The sequence below is a fragment of the Pelodiscus sinensis genome, chromosome 8 (genome assembly GCF_052426305.1).
Source record: "Pelodiscus sinensis isolate ZL-2025 chromosome 8, ASM5242630v1, whole genome shotgun sequence".
In the NCBI taxonomy this organism is placed as follows: Eukaryota; Metazoa; Chordata; order Testudines; family Trionychidae; genus Pelodiscus; species Pelodiscus sinensis.
In genome coordinates, this window is record NC_143059.1 from 42,726,613 (window position 1) to 42,747,851 (window position 21,239).

The 21,239-nt window shown below is 40.1% G+C and overlaps 2 protein-coding genes across 4 annotated transcripts in view; one reads left to right on the forward strand and one right to left on the reverse strand.

The window, feature by feature from the left end:
- Positions 1-18,333, forward strand: part of ZNF518A (zinc finger protein 518A) — a 60,786-nt gene extending 42,453 nt beyond the window's left edge. For 2 of the 3 annotated variants that reach the window (XR_012905639.2, XR_012905640.2), the window contains one exon: positions 16,464-18,332. The gene's annotated coding sequence lies outside the window, so the exon portion shown is untranslated. Of the gene's footprint in view, positions 1-16,463 lie in introns of all 3 variants that reach the window. The other variant, XR_012905638.2, reaches the window with a different exon arrangement.
- BLNK (B cell linker) overlaps positions 1-21,239 on the reverse strand; it is a 186,879-nt gene that overhangs the window by 3,710 nt on the left and 161,930 nt on the right. Inside the window, exons 12-23 of the mRNA XM_089780177.1 lie at positions 17,330-17,355; positions 16,315-16,340; positions 15,915-16,013; positions 14,329-14,371; positions 12,852-12,888; positions 12,432-12,507; positions 11,814-11,844; positions 9,869-9,911; positions 8,820-8,898; positions 8,412-8,443; positions 7,530-7,609; positions 814-897 (exon numbers count right to left, since the gene is read on the reverse strand). Of these exons, the coding sequence (XP_089636303.1) occupies positions 814-897; positions 7,530-7,609; positions 8,412-8,443; positions 8,820-8,898; positions 9,869-9,911; positions 11,814-11,844; positions 12,432-12,507; positions 12,852-12,888; positions 14,329-14,371; positions 15,915-16,013; positions 16,315-16,340; positions 17,330-17,355 (656 nt within the window). The remainder of the gene's footprint in view (positions 1-813; positions 898-7,529; positions 7,610-8,411; positions 8,444-8,819; positions 8,899-9,868; positions 9,912-11,813; positions 11,845-12,431; positions 12,508-12,851; positions 12,889-14,328; positions 14,372-15,914; positions 16,014-16,314; positions 16,341-17,329; positions 17,356-21,239) is intronic.

The window sequence follows — 21,239 nt, forward strand, 5'->3', positions numbered from 1 at the left end:
CATGGAAAAGTTGGGAAAAAATATGCAAATTGAGAATTGCAATTTGTGTATCTTTTTCTGCTTTTCTTCTGAAAAAGACTTTTCCAACATTTGGCCCGTCTACACGGGGCCAAATGATAGGAGAAAAGCCTTTTTTGTAACATCCCTTCTTCCTCGTAGAATGAGGTTTGCAGGGATGCTGAAAAAAAAGTGTCTGCTTTTCTGAAATTTTTTCCGGAAAAGCAGACGTGCTTCTTGGACATAGCAGAGCTTTCCCGGGATACCAGAGCTCTACCGTATAGACATAGCCTTTGAGACAGGGCCTTTTTTCTGGCATTTAGGATGCTGCCTATGGTATTAGAGTGTTGTACAGTCTAATCTAGTCTCAGTCAGGAAGTTTAGTCAAAAGTCTAAAGCCCACATCAGAGGGCTGAGGTGTTAAGTTATCATTTTCAAATAAAGTGGTAGGACCAATTTTTACTGATATCAGCATTTAGTATCCGTGATGGAACTTGTACAGTATCTCTGTCCAGTTACTTGCCCTTGTAAGGGATGCACCTGAATGAATTTATCTTTTCCACCTCTTGATGTCATAATACTGTTATCTCTAATATGCCAAAAATCAGTACCGATTTACACAGGTGCAACTTTAATTGACATTAGAGAAAACTATTTCAACTAAATCTGAATTGTATAATGACATTTCAGCTGACAATATTCTAATTTGTTCAGGGTGAGACTAAAAGAGGGAACAATTTAAGTTGTATTCACCCTTCACCATTTCTAAAATGTTCTTAACATTTGTAGTATGCTTCTTTTAACTCCCCGCTTTACCTTATTTGATTTGTATAATGCATCTTCTGCAGTTTTTCGATCACAACAAGCTGCATACCATGATTTATCATGAACACCAGCATCCTGTGAGAGAAATGGAGACCTTTGTCAATGCAAGGGATTTGCCCTGGTTTTCATCTGGAATATACAGCAAAATATAATAGTTTCTTCATTGGATATTGTGTATGACATAGCTATAAGATAGGGGTAATAAAAGATGAACACATAATGTAGTGTGGCCATTGCCTGACAATGATTATATAGAAATAATTATGCAGAGCAGTTTAGAAAACACATCGTTAAGACACAGCCCTCAGGGAGCAAAGAGTAGACATGCACAAGCAATGTAATTACTGTGATACCTGCTTGTTGACTTAAGTCAGCTTAATTTTGTAGTGTAGACATGTCCTAAGACCAACAGGTATTTGAGCCTACCTATAGTGATTTTGACCATGGAGGTGGAAGGTTCCATAGGATATTGTCTTTGAGGACAAGTATGTATGTAAGGCTATGTCTCACTATGAACTAGAGGTGTGATTCCCAGCTCATGTAAGATACTCAATAGCTCCATCAGACTAAACACATATATAAATAGTAGAGCAGCTGTAGTAGCACAGACTGCAGGACCAGCACAACTTAGCCATGTCAAGGACAGACCTAGAGGGATTTGTGCTTGACGTGCTATTGCAGATACACTACGATATATATTTGCACTACTTCGAAGACACAAGACAGTTGTGGTGGAGAAAGAAAGTGTGTGAGTGAGCAGAGAAGCAGGACAGAGAGTAACAGCCTGAAGAAGCAGATGAGAGCACTCCCCTGCAAAAAGCCAAGTGAGACGTTGTGTTGCTGCAAGTAAGGACACTATCTTCAGATGTGGAGTTCATCTAATGTTTGGAGAAATAGGATTTTTGTTATGTTCTCAGTGAATACAATTGTAACAAATGTAGCACACTTGAACTTCAGTTTCTCTTCTGAATTGAAACAATTTGTGAGGACCCATATTTTGACTAGATGCTCAGTCAAAATGGGGTGATAGTAATTTTAAATTGTATGAGCAGAAACTTCATTCTCATCTATAATTTGCTCTATCAATTTCCCATGCTCTTCAAACCAGCAACTATTAATTCAATCCACAGCTGAGGATGGATATTCTCATTCAATTTAAGTTTTTTTTCCCAAGACTGTTATAAAAGAATCTTGCAAAATATATGCTTTCCACTTCTTTTCTTCCATTCCAGTTGGGTTCTTTCATCCAATAGCTACTCATAGATGCTAAGAGTGTACTACTTTTATACCTCCACCATTTCTCACATTGCAGACCTCTGTATTGAACAAGCCCTGCTCACCAATGAGTACAGATATCTTTTGATTATGTATTGAAAGGATTCTTCAGCAGGTATCTCAATTCCTGGGATCAGGTCCCAGGCCTGCCATTTACTTGGCATGTAATCTTAGACAAGTCCACTAAACCTCTCTGGTGCTTTAGTTCTCCCAGTTATAAATGGGTACAATATTTTTCTAATTCCTGGTGTGCTAGGGGGACTTTCTTAATTCATATATGTGAAATGCTTTGAAACTTCAGTTTATAGGAGCCGAGTGTTACCATTAGAAGTTGGGATCTTCTGTAAAGGAAAAATAGCAAGAGTAAAACTTTCAAAATCACCTAATTCCCAGTTTCAAAAATTACGTGGGCATTTAGGAGCCTTGAGTCCCATTGACTGTCAATGAGTCGTAGGCTTCTAAATCACTCAGATATTTTAGAAAAATACCCTACATATCTGGAAGCACATATTTTTGCTCAGATTTATTTTCCTGTAATTTAGAGGGGAGATTATATTTATTCTGAAATGTGCAGAAAGGGAAATTACTGTAATGTTTTAAAATGTGCTTTATTTTGTTCTATGAGATGATATGCTGTACATAAGATAGACACAGTTGGATTGGGATAAAAGGGTTCAACAAAGTAGCTGACTTTTCATTAGAAACCTGCAAAAATACTGTCCCACTGAAAGAGTGGGGAAATAACCAGGACTTGCAGTGTAGACATACTCCTGATTTCAAAATAAGCTATTCTGAAATAGCTTATTACAAAATAGCATATCTACACTGCAGGAAAGCCTCAAAATTGGTCTGTCAGGCTTCCCTAATGCAGACGTGCTATCTTGATTTAAAGCCTCAGGAGGCACTGGGGAAGAATAACTTAGAATGGCTCCGGTGAGAGTCTATTTTGAAATAGCAGTGGAGCGTCTACACAGCCCCTATTCCAAAATAACTATTTTGGAATAGGCATTATTCTTCACAGAATGAGGTTTACAGAAGTTGGAATAAGCTGTTTTATTTCAGAATAAGCTGAAATTATTTCAAAATAATGGAATTGCTGTGTAGATGCTTACATAGTTATTTTGGAATAAAAGCCGTTATTCCAAAATAACTTTGCTGTGTAGACACACCCCAGGAGCCCAAAAGTGAAAAGGGCTGATCTGAAAAGCTTTGGTATTAAAGTGGTTTCAACCGGTTAACTAAGACCAGATAAAAAGTAAAACTAATACTAGGACCTCTGAAAAGATTTGAAACCCTGAAGGGGACCTTTCTGCAAAGGATTGGATTAGGGTTCTAAGATGTAGCAACACAGACAACAGCAACAAAACATGGCCTCTTTATACATCGTGTGAGTTTACAGTACAAGTATAGGTGAAGTGAGCTAAAGTTCATTATAGAGCAAGTATGCAGGCTGAAACAGAGAGCTCAGCATGTCCTTGACTCTGAGCACTTCTGTATCTTTGACCTTCCCCACGTAGAAAAAGAAAAGAAAGAGTTTCCTAAATATTAGCCAAGATACTTTCTCCTTTAACTACTCCAGATTTTGAGGAAGCGAATCTTTGTTCTCTCTCTCTCTCTCCCTCAGTTTTAAGGAGCGATTGTTACTCAATTCTTTGTGGTATGGTGTTTCCAGAGTGAAGCTTCCTTTTGATAATGAGTAATTATTTGTAAGGGTTCCTTGTGCTACTGTTGGCTGGGAATTTTTGCCTCCAATATGTTGTATAAAATAGTCATTGATCTCTCCCCTCCTGAAAGTAACAATTCTTCTTGGCTGCCTTTCATTCTCTATAGATGATAGGCCTAATCCTTCTATTTTCTTATAATGCATCCATCACTTTGATATCAATGCCATTATCCTGGGGCCTGCATGTTAAAAGCCTTTCCCATTTCCCTTTAAAAAAGGTTAATGCAGAGTGCAAATATATTTCGAAGGCATCCATTATATTTGCATGTGTGAGCAAAATCAAAAGTGAAATATGGGACGATTGAGTCTGGATATAAGTTTGTAATGATTTACTACATTCCAAATTGCTAGTGACTCTGAAAGCATCCAGTGGTTAGGCATATGGAGTTGTTCAGAATGAGAAGGTGCATGTAATCATGGCAAATCTTAACATTTTCATTATACATCCTTTAGCTGTCCCATCACACAATCTCAATTTTATCCCTTTCTGTTGGATTAAAAAAAAATTGGCCTGGGGCTCTTTTTCTCTTTAAGGGTAAGCACATATGCAGACTTGTGGCTGCTCAGAAGTTATTACTGTGAATAGATAGAATTGTCATGGTAAATAATTATTGTATAATTAGTGCTGTTCTGCAGATGTCACCCCTATAACCTCTTCTTAAGACTACTACTATCTAGAATTTGCTAGAATATTCCCTGTCTCCATTTTAAGTTTAACTATCGTTTCTGTGTACCATGAGTGCACATATCATACGGGTTTTTTTTAAGGATAGGAATATGTCATTTCTTTTTCACACATCATAATGGCTTTACAACAAAGTTGTTGCTTTCACAGTGTGTTGTAAAACAAATTGCCCCTCTGCTCTCTATAATGCAAGGGGTCCAAAAGTCCTTCAAATCTAAGACAGTGTGACTGGAAGGGGGAGCAATGGCAAATCTGGAAGGCACTACGGTGATTAGCCCAGTATAAAAACCTATGTGAAAGAGACAAATTCCCATTAGCTTTTCCCTGAACATGATGCCTTCCTGCTTCCAGTCGCAAACTTTTGTCTCTTACTTAGTGGAACAGAGAACTCATGCCAGCTGTGTGGTGGAAGTCATCCAATTAATGTTAGGTCTTCATGAACCAAACAAATCAAAGAGCTTGTGCTGTGCAATTTTCTGCAGCAAATAATAATACCAGTGTACATTATAATTTTGAGGAAAATATCACTAACTTTATTAGCATTGCATCACTTTTTCTGGTCAAATGGCTCTTTTAGTCAGTCAGTCTTCTGGTTTTGCCCATAATTATATTTGGAGTTTTTAATATAGCAGTTATTACAAGCTGTTTGCTTTGGTGTCTGCTGGATTGTTTTTATGAAAAAAATATTTTTTTCATAGTATCCACTATGACAGACTGTTAAAAATTGTTCCATAATTGCAAGTTCTTTGTGTTCCTTGCTGCTATATTATCTTTGTTATATCAGCCTTTAGAACATTTAATTTTACTGGCTCTGAAATAACAGAGCCATTGTTAGGCACTCGAGAACTATTTCTACTGTTTGTGATTACCAGACAGGACTGATTCCTGCATTTTGGCTTCTGCCATCTTCTGAATGGAGATGGAAGGGGGAATATCGAAATAAAAATAGCCATATTTTCTTAGATTTTTTTCAAACCCATTCTATTGAAATAGAAAAAGGTTTCCAGTTATTCCCCACGATAACTTGGCACTAATTCCAAAAGGGGCTTATAGTGAAAGGAAATCTGTTTTAGGGAGCAGCATGGCGCAAGGCTGAGAGGAAGGAACTAAGATTACATGTCAGAATGTAGTTTCCACAGAGGAGGATGTGGGCCATCAGTGGCCTCTCACTTGATCTGTTAGGCTATATCTACATAGCAGCATTTTCAGACAGCAAGCAGTTATTTTGACATAATGTCAAAAAAAGTTAAGCTGGAGGACTTCTTACTCTGGCTCGTGTAACCCTTATTGTATGAGGAGTAAGGGAAGTCGGAGGAAGAATGCTCTTTCTCGGACTTCCTGCTGTGTAGACTGCGCCAAAAGCCGAAATAAGCTATTTCAACTTAAGCTACGCAATTGATGTAGCTCAAGTTGCGCAGCTTATTTAGGCTTTAGCCCTATTGTGTAGGTGTGCCCTTAGATCTCCCCATTCTCTGCTGATGAACCAAAGTGCAGTAAACAGGACAACATTTTTAAATATGACTCTGTCTTTTGCATTCTTATGCTTCTGTATTGTATTATCTCTGGCAGACTTGTGCTCCAACCAGATTGGAGTATCTCCACCTAGCATGGCTAGCAAGAATTAGCTGTACTTTTACTAGTGTATTTTGGGATCTCTCACTGTCTATAAACTGACACAATAGGTGCAGATGGTTTGCATGGCTTTGAGCTAAACATGGATATATACTTTCAGAAAGGCTAGGGAGTAATAGAGTTTAGCTATGAAATACAAAAGGAAAAGTGCAATTAAATGCACTCTCACTGTCTTGCACTGAGGATGGAGCTAAATACATCAATATGGCATTTTCTCTTTACTCATTATGAGATTGTTTGGTACAAAGTGAAGACCTGAAACAGTTGGACTAAACTGCTTTTCAGTTCCTGTTTGCATTAAGCAAGAAAACTTTTCCTGCTTAGATCTGGTATGACCATATCTAATCATAATTCTATAGTTTAGCATAACTTTCATACCCTGTTTTTCATCTATTTTGGGATGGAAGTGATGACTTATAACTAGATGACTTAGAACATAACAAAAAGATTTCACTGTATATAGAGCCAAGTTGTTGTCATAAGTAGGGCCCTATCAAATTTATGGTCCATTTTGGTAAATGTAATGGTCATAGGATTTTTTAAATGGTAAATTTCAGGATTTCAGATATTTTAAATATGAAATTTCATAGTGTTGTGATTGTAGGAGTTGTGTGGTAGTCACAAGGTCATTGAAGAGACTGCTACTCTTACTTTTGCACTGCTGTTGGTAGTGGTGCTGCCTTCAGAGCTGGGCAGCTGGAAAGCAGTGGCTGCTGGCTGGGAGTCCAGCTCTGAAGGCAGAGCTACTGCCAGCAGCAGCACAGAAGTAAGGATGATATGGTACGCTACCCTAATTTCTGCACTGCTGCCTGCAGAGCTAGGACCTTTGTCAGCAGCTCCACTTTCTGGGTGCCCCACGCTGACAGCAGCAACACAATAGTAAGGGCAACATGAACATGGCATTGTTACCCTTACTTCTGCTGGGAGGGTGCTGCCTTCAGAGCTGGGTACATTACAACCACTGCTCTCCAGTTACCCAGAAGATAGGCAGTGCAGAAATAAGGGTGGCAATACTGCGTGGCCCTCCTAAAATAACCTAGTGATGTTCCTGCAACTCCCTTTTGGTCAGTACACCCAGTTTGAGAAACGCTGGTTTCCCACATGAAACCTGTACAGAGTAGGATAAAAGCATACAAAAGGCCAAACTGCATGGCAGGATACCAGGTTTTGTGGTCTGTGACATATTTTGCGTAGCTGTGGATTTGGTAGGGCCCCTAGTCATAAGGGACAAAATGGACCACAAGCACCCTCAGCACAGGATTATGCTTTCTTGGTGTGAAAAATAGGATTAGTCAGTCAGGGGGTCTTTCTAAGATTCCTCTTACAACAGATCCCAGTGGCTCATGCTTCCTCATGTGTTTTTCCTTGTTTTACCCTTATCTCATTTCATACCTGGTCTGTAGTATCCAAACTAGATGAAATGCTGCTGCGTGGAAAAGTGCCCATTGTACGGTTTGCAACGTCTAGTGGTTCTGGGAAGAACAAAGTGTAACGTGTAAGTGTCCAGTATCACTATTCCTATTAGTTTGTTGGGGACAGAGATAGGAGGAAATAACAATGCAGTAGATTGTCACAACTCTGTTGGTTAAGGGAATAAGGAGAAAAATTCATTCCACTCTAACAGAGTCCAATATCTTCATAAAAAAGCTCATTAAAATTCTCTGAATAATTTATAACCATATAATGGAAATGCTGAAAACTTTCAGGTATATATTATTATTTTATCTAACTTACAGTTCGATTTGTGTAAAAATAATGAATTGCATATAGAAATTCTTGCCCTAAATCTGAAATTGTAAATTGAAATATTTCCAACTGCCTCTTAAAAGTATTATTTACAGCAGAACTTAAGCATTAGTCATAATGAAAGTATTACATTTTTTTCTGTAATGCAAGAACCAATGGCTGGATTCAATAAAAACCTTCATCTGACTTCCAAGTTGCACACTGAACCAGCCCAGAAAAATGTTCTATTTGGGGTCTTGTGTGGTATGGAAGCCACGTGGAATTTTATAGACTTCAACCCACATTGGCTTAGCTTTTGACTTTCACTGGCACAAGAGGGAGTTAGGTCTCAACTCCCATTGATTTTTTTCCCAGTAATTATCTTGGTCTTGCTTAATTGAATTAATCAAGCTAATGCCATACAGCCAGCTGTGTATTTTAATCTCATTTTTGTATGTGTTACAAAGACCAATATATTCAGAATCCATGAATATGCATGTGGTAATTGAAATAAACCGAGACCTCCTATAAAAGAGAAATTGTACTTACTGGGTAAGGGTGGTGGCTTTTGAAGTGATGGCCTGAAATAAATATTTAGACATTATTGAGAGGTCTGAGGAAATCTACGTAACCACTATTTGAATAACTGAGCATGTGTATGGAAGAAAGCAGTAACAGAAAAGTGCCCTCATGAGACTGAGGACTGAGTACTCCAGCATCTGAGCAAGGTGTATATCCTTTTCTAGGCCCTTTGTTTTGCATTCTGATGGATACATTTACCAGTCTTTTTATTTTTGCTACAGTTTGAAGTAAAGGTCTCAGGAAATAGAACTTTAAAAGGGAAGTAAAACTGTAGAGAGAAGAATGTTTCCCTCTAAATCTCTCACATCTTTGTTCAAACTTAGTCGCAAGTCTAAAGTCTCTAGCTACAAGAAAGGAAATGAAAGTAGCTTTTACTTTTGCACTGCAGCTGGTAGGGGTGGAAGGGGGAGCTCTTGGCTGGAACCTCGTCGCCGTTCAGCTGCTGTGGGTTTCTCTGTAATATGGAAATAAGCTTTAGATTCACCATTAGCTTTAAAAAGAATCACCTCAAGTGAGAGATGATAACTTTAATTCATTTTTATTTGTAGAATAAACATTATTTTACTGTAACTTTTCCCTCACTCACACATTAAGTGAAATGCTCACACAAAGATTTTCTTGTGGTGCTCCCAGTGGATTTAAATGAGGACTTTTTACAAATGAACGGTGTGATATTGCTCATTAATGCTAGTGAATTAAAGCATAGGATATTTGACTAGTAATAAAAGCAAATGAAAAGTAGAATCTGGCCCTCCTTGTTTCTTCTACCCTTACTTTTGGTGAATGCTCTGCACTGGGGCTCACTTAAATGCTCCAAATGGCTCTCTTGTGGTATGAATTTCACCCTTTGAGTAGTCTATTACTTTGCCTACAGCCACAGGCTACGTCTACACTGGCAGCTTCTTGCGGAAGAACAGCCATTCTTCTGCAAAAACTTGCCAGCTGTCTACACTGCACGAGTGTTCTTCCAGAAGTAAATTTACAGCAAAGCATTGTAAAACAGGGCTTCTTCTGGAAGAGTTTTTCCTCTCCCCCCGAGGAATAAGCCCTCTTGAGCAGGAGCTCTTCCAGAAGAGGGCAGTGTAGAAAAGCAACATGAATTTCTTGTGCAAGAAGCCCCTATGGTTAAAATGGCCATCAGAACTTTCTTGCGCAAGAGGAAAAAGCACATGGCAGTGTAGATGCTCTCTAGTGGAAGAGTTTTTGCATAAGAACTTTTCCGCAAAAGAGGTCTTGCGCAAGAAGCTGCCAGTGTAGATGTAGCCACTGTTTTTAATGGGACTACTTGCAGAGAAAAATGCTACTCACTGCAAGTTATGGAGGGAGGGGACGGAGCGGCCCAATTCAGATTCTAATTTGCTAAAAAATGAAAGTTCAATTCTTATGATCATGGACTTCTTTTGAGTGTAATAAAAATGACTTACCTTCAGTAATACTTAAATTGTCTTTGTGTGGTACACTTGGTTTCTACAAATAAAACAAATATCAATCAGAACATTTGTATACTTAATCCAGTTAATATTCTGTAAAATAGAGAATCTTGGATATAGAATTACTCAAAATCCCTGATACTTGTAGTGAAGAACAATTATATGTATATTAGATCTCAAAATATGCATGAACTCTGTAAACAAACAGTTGCACGAGGAGTAACAGTTAATTCCAGAGAAGGGTTTTGGATCGGACTACCGCATCTACATGCGGAGAGTTAATTCAGGCTACCGCCATTTTAAAATGGCGACCTGCCGCAAATATGCTAATCAAGCATGGGATATTTAAATCCCGCACTTCATTAGCAACTTCGGTATGCTTCATTTGCCTCCATAGTTCGAACTAGGGAGCAAGCGTAGAGATACCCTTATAAACTAACCAAACATATAGACGGTATCATGAGCTATGGTGGGCACAGCCCACTTCTTCAGATGACCGGAGTTATGAGTATCCCCTACTCATAACTCCGGTAAGCTGAAGAAGTGGGCTGTGCCCACCAAAGGTCATGATACCATCTACATGTTTGGTTAGTCTATAAAGTGCTACCAGACTATTTGTTGTTTTTTTCTGTAATAGACTAACATGGCTACCCCCTGAAGCTCCTAATGTAGATTTAGTTCTCTATCGTGTTAAAAGGATTCCATCCTTTCAGATTTCGATCAAAATTTAGATTGAGTTTTCTAAAAGCTTAAACCCAAAAGAAATGTTTCCATAAGATTTTTATTTTAATACTAGTGATCACATTTTAAAACAAGTCATTACTCCTATGTAATATTCGCAAGCTAAATTTTGCAATATTCATTGTCCAAGCTGAAAGGAATACAAGAACTAAATGCAGAATAAGAAGAGTGAGAAATATTTTTTTTTCAGTTTTAATAATCCAAGTTGGTAGGTATAGGAATTTGTTTAAACTATGATTACATTAACTGTATCCCAGTTAATGCATTATTTAGCAACATTGCAACAGTAAATGGTCATGCAAAGCAATCTGGCGTATTGGCAAAAGTGTATGTGAAGTTTGAAGAAAAGGTTTTTCCTCTTGCTATTTACATTTGAATTGGCAGGGATGTTGTGATTGGGGTGATAAGGGCATTGCCTTCACCTACAAGGAATTCAGCTGGATGATTGTGCAAATATGACAGATTTTGCAACATAAACTTGGAAAGACTCTAGCCCTGTTTATGTTAACAAGAGAAATCTAAGGAAAACCCCATTTTGACCTTGAGATATTACTTGTGTCCCTGGGGTGATATTTTATTCCCATGCTGTAGGAAAGACTCCTGAATACATCAGGGAGAATTTTGGGGCAAAATCTGAGGACTGAATATAGTTCCAAATAATTCTCACTTGTTTTCTCGAGTCTCGTTAATGATCATTCTACCACTATCTCCTGGGGAAGAGAATTCATATACTGATACCTATCTGGGGGAAAAAGATGGCCTCAAATGTATTTAATCCAGGAAAGCCCATGTGTTTTTTCCCTTTGCTGCTGGGTTCATATACATTCCATAGCCAAGTCCTTGTAACTTATTTTAATTGCATATATACTAGTATGAATGATTTCCACTCCTCTTTCCCTCCACTCATTTCATATATTAAAGCCTTCACAATAGCCCCAAAATATTTTTCAATGAGTGGATCAGTCTCTGTGGCAGGCCAGAGGATTTGCTACCATTCTTGTGGTAACAGACTTTCTCCAATTCTGTATGTAACTTCTATTAATGATAATTAATCAAGGAGCAAAAATACTCTTAATTCTTTCCTTAATTCCAGTTAAGAAAACTGTGTATTTATGGTCAAGTTCAGCTTTATAAGCAGATGAAGAGTCACAGGTCGGATACTGTACAGTACCATTATGAAAATACAAAGTCTACTTACTGGTGGTTTTACTGGATGAGGTGTCTTTTTTCTGAGGATTGAAAAAGTGGTTATTTAAAAAAATGCATGCAATGTGTTGAACATTCAAGTATATAGTTAACTGTTACCTATAATATTACTGGCAGAGATGGAATTTTGAGTTGAATCCTGCCCTTCCTTGGGCCTATGTTACAGAGGAAAAAGGGGCAGAGACATTTACATTTAATATAGGTCTCAAACGTAGTAGTGGGAACATATCTATATGCGTGATAGAATACTAAGTGGCTTATAAGAAAAGGAGCATGGCTTTATAGATGTACACAGGCATTTCTGAAGATCTCAACACTGCAGTATTAGATTGTCTTAAGCAGGCCAGCAGGTTTTCTGTTATCAACAGCATGCAATAATTGGAAACAATTACAGCATGAAAACTTGCCCAGCTTGGCGAAATAATAGCATGGCCTGCAACTAGCAATCCTCTCTTGTCCTTGCCAGGGCAGGACGCCTCTTACTCTGGACTCATGATTCATGGAGAGACAATTCTTGCTTTGATGGCTGCCTCCAGGAAGAGCAGGATTTAATTGTTAATTGCTAAATTGATTACAAATGAAAGAGAAGCAGTGGTATTGTGTTACTTACAATGCCCTGGGTAATGGTGATGGAGTAGTACCAGAAGAGGGAAATTTGGATTCCTGAGCTCCACTGCTGCTGTGATCTAAAAATCCACACAGCATATTTAATATAAATATTTAACACAGCGATTTAAAGGGACCTGACTGCCAGAGTGCTACTCTGAACACTCTGGGTGGCACGGATGGCTAGCTGTCCCTATTCCCTCCCCTTCTGGAAGCATGGAGCCAGCCCTCCCCCCACACCTTGTCCAGGGGACCACAAAGGCTGTCGGCTCCCCAGCTCTTTAGTAGTTCATCAAACTCTCTTTCTTAACATTGATGGTTGCCATTTAGCTTAAATTACGTACTACTGCATTTGAGGTAATCAGTAATATATTGACCATAAACCTTTCTTACAATCACCATATCTTAAGTGCAGAATACTTACTTTCATCATTATCATGTGCTTCGTTCCTATTGGTCTCCTGAAACTGAAATACACAGTATTTGTCAGCTCACACTTGCAATACAGCAATTAAAAAAAAAGTGTAAATAGATTCTTGGGAATGAACGAAGGTGTTCTGGGATGGACCATTTAGAATTGCATCAATGTCTAAAATGTTTGTATAGAGTGTATATCATATTAAGTCTCGTTGACCAATTCAGCCAGCAACTTGAAATAACTTAACAAACAGTTAATTAACTCTTACCACACCAGCATGGCACCCAGGGCCCCAAGTTCTCCGTAGTAAACTGAAGCTAAATTCAGCAGCAAGATCCCCTGTTTCATGTAATACTCCGGACCAGGGAACAAAAAATTCACTAATACAATCATAAAAAGCATCAACTGTGGTTTTTACTCTACCCCCAAATTTTCAGCGTGCTATAGTTATTTTTTGCTTTGAAAATACTACATTTTAGAATCAGTCAAAGAGTTTGACATCTGGGAAGAGAACAGTTAGAGTACTTAACACCAAGGAAATATATTGTGTTTCTGTCTCCCAAAACAGAGTTGAGGACTTTGGCACTGGGAAGGGGATTCATTTCATTTTTTTCCTTCTTGAAACAATGGTGACTTTAGGGGCATAGCTCTCTCTTCTACAGCAACTCTTGTGAGCAACCAATTCCAGGATTTGCTGTGAATCCAACAAGGATGGAGATGCTATCACCTGGCTATTCCTGCCGAAGTGAAGTGATCAGCATGAATTAATGTTGAAGTTTTCATTGATACCATAATGATTCATAGTTAACACCTCTCTGAGTTGAATGGGTTCAGTTCACAGAGTGTACGGCTGCCTGTATGGAGACTGTCTGTATCTATATCTGCAAAAATGTTCCGCGGATATCCTCATTCACATCCATCCATGTGGATACCCATGGGTATAAAGCAGAGATCCACAAATTTGCAGGGTTCTAGTTACAAAATTTGTATCTGCAGCCACAAAAATGAGCTGTGGCTATCTGCATCCACAGCCACAGATACAGATACAGTGCATGTAAAACAGATATCTGTGGATTTGCAGAACTCTATGTATTCTCCATCAATGCATGGCAGATATTAAACCACAAAGGGTGGAAAATATAGAAATAGGGTTCATTTTCTCTCATGCAAATAAATCTACTCAATTCAACAGGGCAACACAAAGCTTACTCATGGATGTAAGCTTCAGCATCTCGGTTGTATATGCCAGCTATTTCTTTCGTACAGTTATGACTTGTAAAAAAAAATCATGTTAGTAATTTTGAACCAAAAGGATACAATTGGAGTTTTAACTCCACAATTACAATATTATGACATGAGTCTATAGCTCTTTGATGCTTTAGTAATCTGCAATTCTATATTCTATCTCTAATACAAATAACAGATAGCAGCAGTGTCCTTCATCATTTATAAGCATTCTTCTCTAGTGGTGTTAGCTACTCACTGTTTTTCGCTGAGGATGGTTTCTGGGAAGAGGCAAAATATTTCTGGAAAACATACAAAATGATGTAAATGGTAAATATTTTTCTGATTTCATTTAAAATTGCAGAGGCCAAAGCAATATGTACTATTCCTTAGTAAACAGGTTGCCGGTCATAATAATATACTGCTGCAGTTTGCTTAGGGTACGGTTGTGCCTTAACACACAGCCCTGAGTTGGAGACTGGGCTGGGTGGAGTTGTGCTATCCCAGTGGGAGGCCATGTATAACTCTGTGCCTTCATTCCCTATGTTTCCTCTTATGCATGAACATAGGGAGGCAGCCTATTTTTCCTGGTGCACTTGGCTTACTTTGTGGAGCAATATGTGGGAATGAGACTGAACCCATTTATGTTCCTGGGACACTTGGAAGGAGCAGAATATAGTCAAGAATGGAGGTGACTCTTCAGGGGCAAACCAGGGGGAGGGGAAGCTGTTAGTCATGTCATTCCTCTGCCTAGTCTGGCAAAGGGCTGAGACAACCCCCTTCTGCCCAGGCCACTCCCTTCCCTTGCTCTGCCTTCTTTCTGCCCTTGCTCCATCCCCATCCCCACCTCTTCTTCTGAGGAGGCCTTGGATTATCAGGGCTGGAACTGGTGGTGCCAGCAGCAGGGGTCTGCCACCTCCCAGCACTCACCAGCAGTAGCAGGGGAAGTGGAGCCAGGCAGTCCTGCTACTTTGCTTCTGCAACTGCCATGTCACTCTGCTTCCTGCCGGGGAGTGCAGGGCAGTCCCGCCCCTACCCTGAGCTATGCAGCCAGAAGAGCAAAGCAATGGGGCCACTTTTTTCCACTACACCCCACCACTGCTGGTGAGTGTGGGCGGGGGGCTGGACTCCTGCTAATCCCTGTGCAGACTGCTGGCTGGCCCCTCCTGCCTGTGGTGTTTAGAGGACATACAACCTCTCATGTCCTTCATGCATTGCCCCGGGCAAGACCTGGCTTTGTTCTTATGAGCCTGATCTAGGAGTGGTGAAATTTATGTAGTCGTGTGTCCACTGGCCCTGAATCAGACTCCAATCCAAAAACTCCATGTTTGCTGAGGCATGCAGGGGGTTCTTAGTTCCATGAGTGGTTCCCAGAATTGTGCTCCTACTCCAGTGGGTAGAATTCATTGGTATTACCACTGTTCTGGACCTTCATCCCTTGGTAAAGAGGAGGATTGGGCTGCCCCTCTATCTTGCGCTAATAATTATTTTCAAAATGGATGTGTGAGGCTTAGATAAGCATCCTAGCCTCATCCACCCCTCCAATCATTTGTGATGTTAGGGATCAGCTGCTTCCATCTGATTCATGTCACATTAAACAGAAACAAATACATTGAAGAAGTATTACGCCTCTGTCAAACCCACTAAAGGAGGGATACTGAGAGTTATTTGAGAAGTTTCATTTTAACTCACCCCCTCATGCCTAGGTGGTTTGTACACATGGCCTAGCAATCATTTATTGTCTGAAGGCCGTGCAACATCTAGGCATGGTGAGGTGAGGTGAAGAATCTGCTTCCTCCAGTGTTTGCTCAATGGTTGGAGGGACAGAAGCTGCTTTTGACTAACCTGGAAGTGTCTGGTTTAGGAGATTCTTTGGCTGTGCTCTGTATGTGAGACTGTCTTCCTGTATTCTGAGCAGGTTTGGGAGGAAGTAGTTTAGTGATCCTAGTAAGACAACACAAGTGAAGTTAGAAACATTATACAAAAAATACTGAATTAAAAAGGCAAAAGTCCCTGTAATCCTAGTCAACACTTAATGTATTTCTGAATGTATGTACTATATGTTCTCTTTCTCAAAGTACATCAAGAAATATTGTAGTATTTTATTAATTCAATACCTCTTCTACTGAGATACATAGGTATTAAATAGATAGCTCTTAGACAATGTTCACATGCTAGCAAAGTATATTTCTTCACAAGATCTAAAGCTTTTAATAATGTACAGAACTTCATAGTAATGAATTACCTGCTTGTTGGTGGTGATGGTTTTTCCTTTAAAAGAGAATGCATTGTTAATAACTTGGTCATATCTGTATTTATTAAAATGCATTTGTGCAATCATAAGATATTAAATTGTCTTTGTGATATTCTATTTATTTTCCCATGTATCTCTAGCAAAACAATGCCTGTTGGGAATATGCATGAAGATGGAGTAGCCAGAAACTGACCCCTTCTATGTCAAGTATTGAGAGGTGGGAAGGAAATTATCATGTCAAAACAGACCATGTTTCCTTTCCTGGGGCATCACTTCCAGAAAATGTTCCCTTAGGCCTATGCTTCTAAGGCTGGATCACATTAAGCAGAGCCAGAAGCCTCATTCCACCTGACAACTTGTAGTAAGCACCAGACCAAGTGTTCACTGTCATTTGGTGATGAGTTATGAAATTATTGGGACATGAGATACCATTCTCAGTGGCAAGGTTTGTTCCAATTTTCTATATATTAAAGAATTGATACAATGGCTTTCTCTTGCATTTATTCTGAACTATTTGCACCATAGGAGGCAGTGCTTTCAAGCTGCAGCATGCATTTTCTCATCAGATTCTTTATGTGTAAACTGCAGGAGCTATGTTCCACAGAGCTGCTGATAGTAAGGGGGGGGAAATGGGACAGTTGCCCGGGGCCAGGTGATTCAGAAGGGCCCAAGGCTCCTGTCTACTGTTGCCACTACTGCAGGAGCTTCAACTGCTGGAGCCTCGGGCCCATTAAATTTTCACTGGAGGGCAGCACAGCACGTTCTGTACTGAGATACACAGGTATTAAATCGATAGCTTTTATACAATGTTCACATGTTGGCTCTCTGGGTCAACTGGTGGGTGTTAGGCCAGCGCAGCTGTGCTTTGGGTGGCATTGAGGGCTGGCTGCTCCCAGTCCTGCCCATTCCACATGAGTGTAGATCTGCCTCCTGCCTCACCTTGCCCAGAGGCCAGGCAAGTCTGTTGGTTTCCCTGATGACCCATAAAATGTGCATAAGAACTTACCTCTTCCTCTGGAACTTCATAGACGTCTGAAGGAAAAAAGAATATTCTGTAGTTACAAAAAGGGATCACAGGTCTCTTGACAAAATAGCAGAATTACATCAAAATTCTGCTTTTATAACGAAAATAAGATTCTTCTGGGGGAAAAGGTAACTTTAGGAGATATGACTGTTCTCACTAGGGACAGTGGCGCTGGAACATTTTTACTAGTGGGAGTGGTAAAATCCATCCTGCTCACCCCGCCCACCTTCCCCTCCACCAAAGATAGGGCCATGTTTATGGGATGGGGGGACCTGGATAAGAGGAAGGAATAGGCCACAGCGGGGGGGTGAGGATTGGGGGGCACTGGGCTGGCAGTGAAGCCCTGGACACAGGGCCAGCAGCCAGGACCCGTGCAAAAAGGCAGAGACTAGAGCAGCCCCCTCACCCCCCCTTACACCCTATGCTTGGGGATTGATTCTTCTCTTATTCATAATACACTGTGTCTTTCAAGTAATCACACTTGGGTTCTTTTTAACTGTAAACTTATGATGAAAAGGGCACGAATCCAAATTCACAGTCAACAATTACAGGAATTGCATTGCACTCAAATAACCTAATTATTTTTTGTTCCATTAGGTCATCACATTTGGATGACCTTTTAAACCTTCCTTTTACCTTGGTGAAAAAAGGACATAACGAATCATAAACCCTGAATTTTCAGTGAGAATCCACTGGTTTTAATGCTTTGTATCACGACACTATTATCCCTGAGCTCCTGCTTGCTATTATAGGATTTTTACTTCCTCACAAAAATCCCAGATTGTAAGTCATGAATATTGAAAAAGCAAACATTAAAATAATTAATGCCTTAATCTAAATCTATATTCATTGATTGTAGTGAAGCTAGGTCATTATATTTTAGCTTTTTATCTGTAATCTTGCAAGTGCCTAATGTCCACTAGAGGGAGCTGTTTCATCTGTTTAAAATACATCAAGAGAATTGTTGCTTAGAAACAGTGATTAACAATCACAACACTGGAAATATGTTTTAAAATGTCTGAAAAGTTACGTGATGAAACTGCAAATTACTGAGAAAGTTAGTAACTATGGCTTGGAACTTAAATAAATTACTAATGAAAATGATGCATAATACTTGGTAAGAATTGTGTAACTAGTTTGTAAAGGTTACTTTCTGGTCAACGAATGCTTTGGCTAGGAAACAATACAACATAGAATTGCACTACTCAGCTAAAGAGGATTAAATACATATGCTTGCAATTACAGAGAGGAAAATATGATCCCATCCTTTTATTTGCTTTTGCCTTCATTTTCTCTTTCCAAATAAGCTTTCTTACAGTACATGACAGCAGCAGTAAATACAAAGTTATCAGACTCTACATAATCCGGTAAGGTTGAAAAGCACATCATGGTAACCTATGTGGAAATGAGATAATTGGTAAAAGTTCCTGTTGCAGGGCTGAAGAATGGTAGATATTTATTAAAAGGGCAATTTCAATGTGTCATTATGTAACCTCATGAATTGCAGCCCAATTTTTGTGAATGGGATCTTATAAATGAAAGTGTTAACTACTTTTGAATTAATTTGTTTGTAACCCATTAAGAATTGCCTTTGAAGAATCTGTTATTGTAACTCACTATACAGTGATCTCACACAGTTACATAGAATCACACATAGAATCACATAGGTCAAAGTGGCTCTATGTTGTAACTGATAGCCCATTTTAAACTTTGTACTGCCTTAATGCTGTTTATAGCTAGGTGTGTGTGTGTAACCTATAAAAGTGTGTGTAATGGGCTCAGTCCAAGAAGCCAGCCTGTGCCAGGCTACGTTTAGACTACAGGCTTCTTGTGCAAGACGACTTTTTTTTGGAAGAGATCTTCCGAAAAAGCTTCTTGTGAAAGAGAGCGTCCACACTGCAAAAGTGCAAGATAGCGTCCAGACTTCCTGGACGCTATCTTGCATGTAAGCAGTGATTGCTATGGACAGAATGGCCACCAGGGCACCTGTGCTTTTTCCTCTTCCCTCTTCTTCTGAAAAAACTCCCTCTTCCTCATCCACACACTCCTTTTTGCGAAAAAGCTCTTTCGCAAAAGGCTTCTTCCTCGTAGAATGAGGATTACCAATTCCCTCTGTTCTTTTGATTTACTGTTGAAAGAACACACTTGCAGTATGGACATAACTCAAGTTTTGTCAGAAAAACGACTGTTTCTGACAAAATTCTGTAGTCTAGACATAGCCTAAGTGACCAGCGGCTAGCACCGCCTTAATGGCTGAAGAACAATGCAGCAAGCCCTGCAAAAGAATCCATCCAAGAACGAGACAGACAAATGTCCTATCAAGAAAAAGATCCAAGTCGCATCTGTCATTAACTGATGACTCATGGTCATACAGTGCCCTGGGGCAGTGGGACAGGACAAGATCTATGGACTAAAGCAGTGGTTCCCAAACTTTGTTATTCTGCGGACCAACAAACCCATTCACAAACTTTTGGTGGACTGTTAATTTATTTGCATGTTAATTTATTATTTGCATAATGAATAGTCAAATAAAATGTTACCTGTCCGCCTAGCCCCAACCCGGCCCCTGGCTTCCAAGTGCCTAATACCCTTTGATCCCCACCCCCACACCCCATACTCTTTGACCTCTGACCCCTACAGATCATGCCAACACCAACTTGCCCCATGAACCCACTATGCCCTCACTCAACACCCCTTTGACTCCACCCCACCCCTGCACTTCCCAGAGTGGGGCTGCCCCCTTTAGAGAGTGTGGCCATTAGTGCCGGGTGGGCAGTGGGAGTGGCAGTTGACAGCGTGCATGCTCCCTCACTCCTCCTTCACGCCCCTTCCCTCCTCAAGCACGTCTCACGCCCCCATGGGTAGAGGCAGGGGGGAGGAGAGCAGCGCTCTTGTTAGGCTGCCATCTTATCTGGTGGGAGGAGAGAGGGAAGCATCTCCTACTCCACCTCCTTCAGCTGCCATGGCTGCTGGAGCTGAGCTGCTACAAACAGCCAGCTTCAGCTCTGGCAGCCAGTGGTTCATGGACCAGACTGGCAGTTGGGAACCGCTGGACTAAAGCAGAGGTTTTCAAGTTGGGTCGCAGATCCTTCCAGGTAAGCCACTAGCAGCCTCGTGATGCTTTGTTTATCTAAATGTCCAAAGCCACAGAGTGGCCAGAACACTTCTCGCAGCTCCTCTTGACTGGAAACAACAACTGTGGCCAGTGGGAGCTGAGAGGCTCAATGGCTATGGACACTTAGGGTATGTCTACATTGCACCGTTATTTTGAGATAACAATGTTAGCATCTACATAGCCATTCTGTTATTTTGAAATAATTTTGAAATAGCAGACAGTTTATTCCGAAATCTGTAAATCTCATTCTCCGAGGAATAACGCCTATTCTGAATTAACTATTTCGAAATAAGGCATGTACAGATGCAACTCTGCTGCTATTTCGAAATAGCCCCTCAGCAGGGCCATTCTAAGTTACTCCTCCACCGTGCCTCCTGGGGCTCTAAATCGAGATAGCATATCTGCATTAGAGAAACCTGCCTCAGACTAATTTTGAGGCTTCCCTGGAGTATAGACGTGCTATTTTGAAATAAGCTATTTCGGAATAGCTATTCCAGAATAGCTTATTTCAAAATAGCCATGTAGTGGTCCTGCCAATGGCTTACCCAGGTGGGCCTATTACTCAACTTTGAAAACCACTGGACTAAAGCATATAAAAAGATGGATGCAAAACTCTAGAATAGGGTCTTTTGGTTCTATGAGCATCTTCCAGGAGCATTGGTGTGCATTGACACAACCCACGTCTAGACCGTCCTCCACATGTCTAGATCATCTGGTCAGTGAACTACCATGAGCAACTGACACTGGTAATTATAACCCACAGGGAGAACTGTGTGT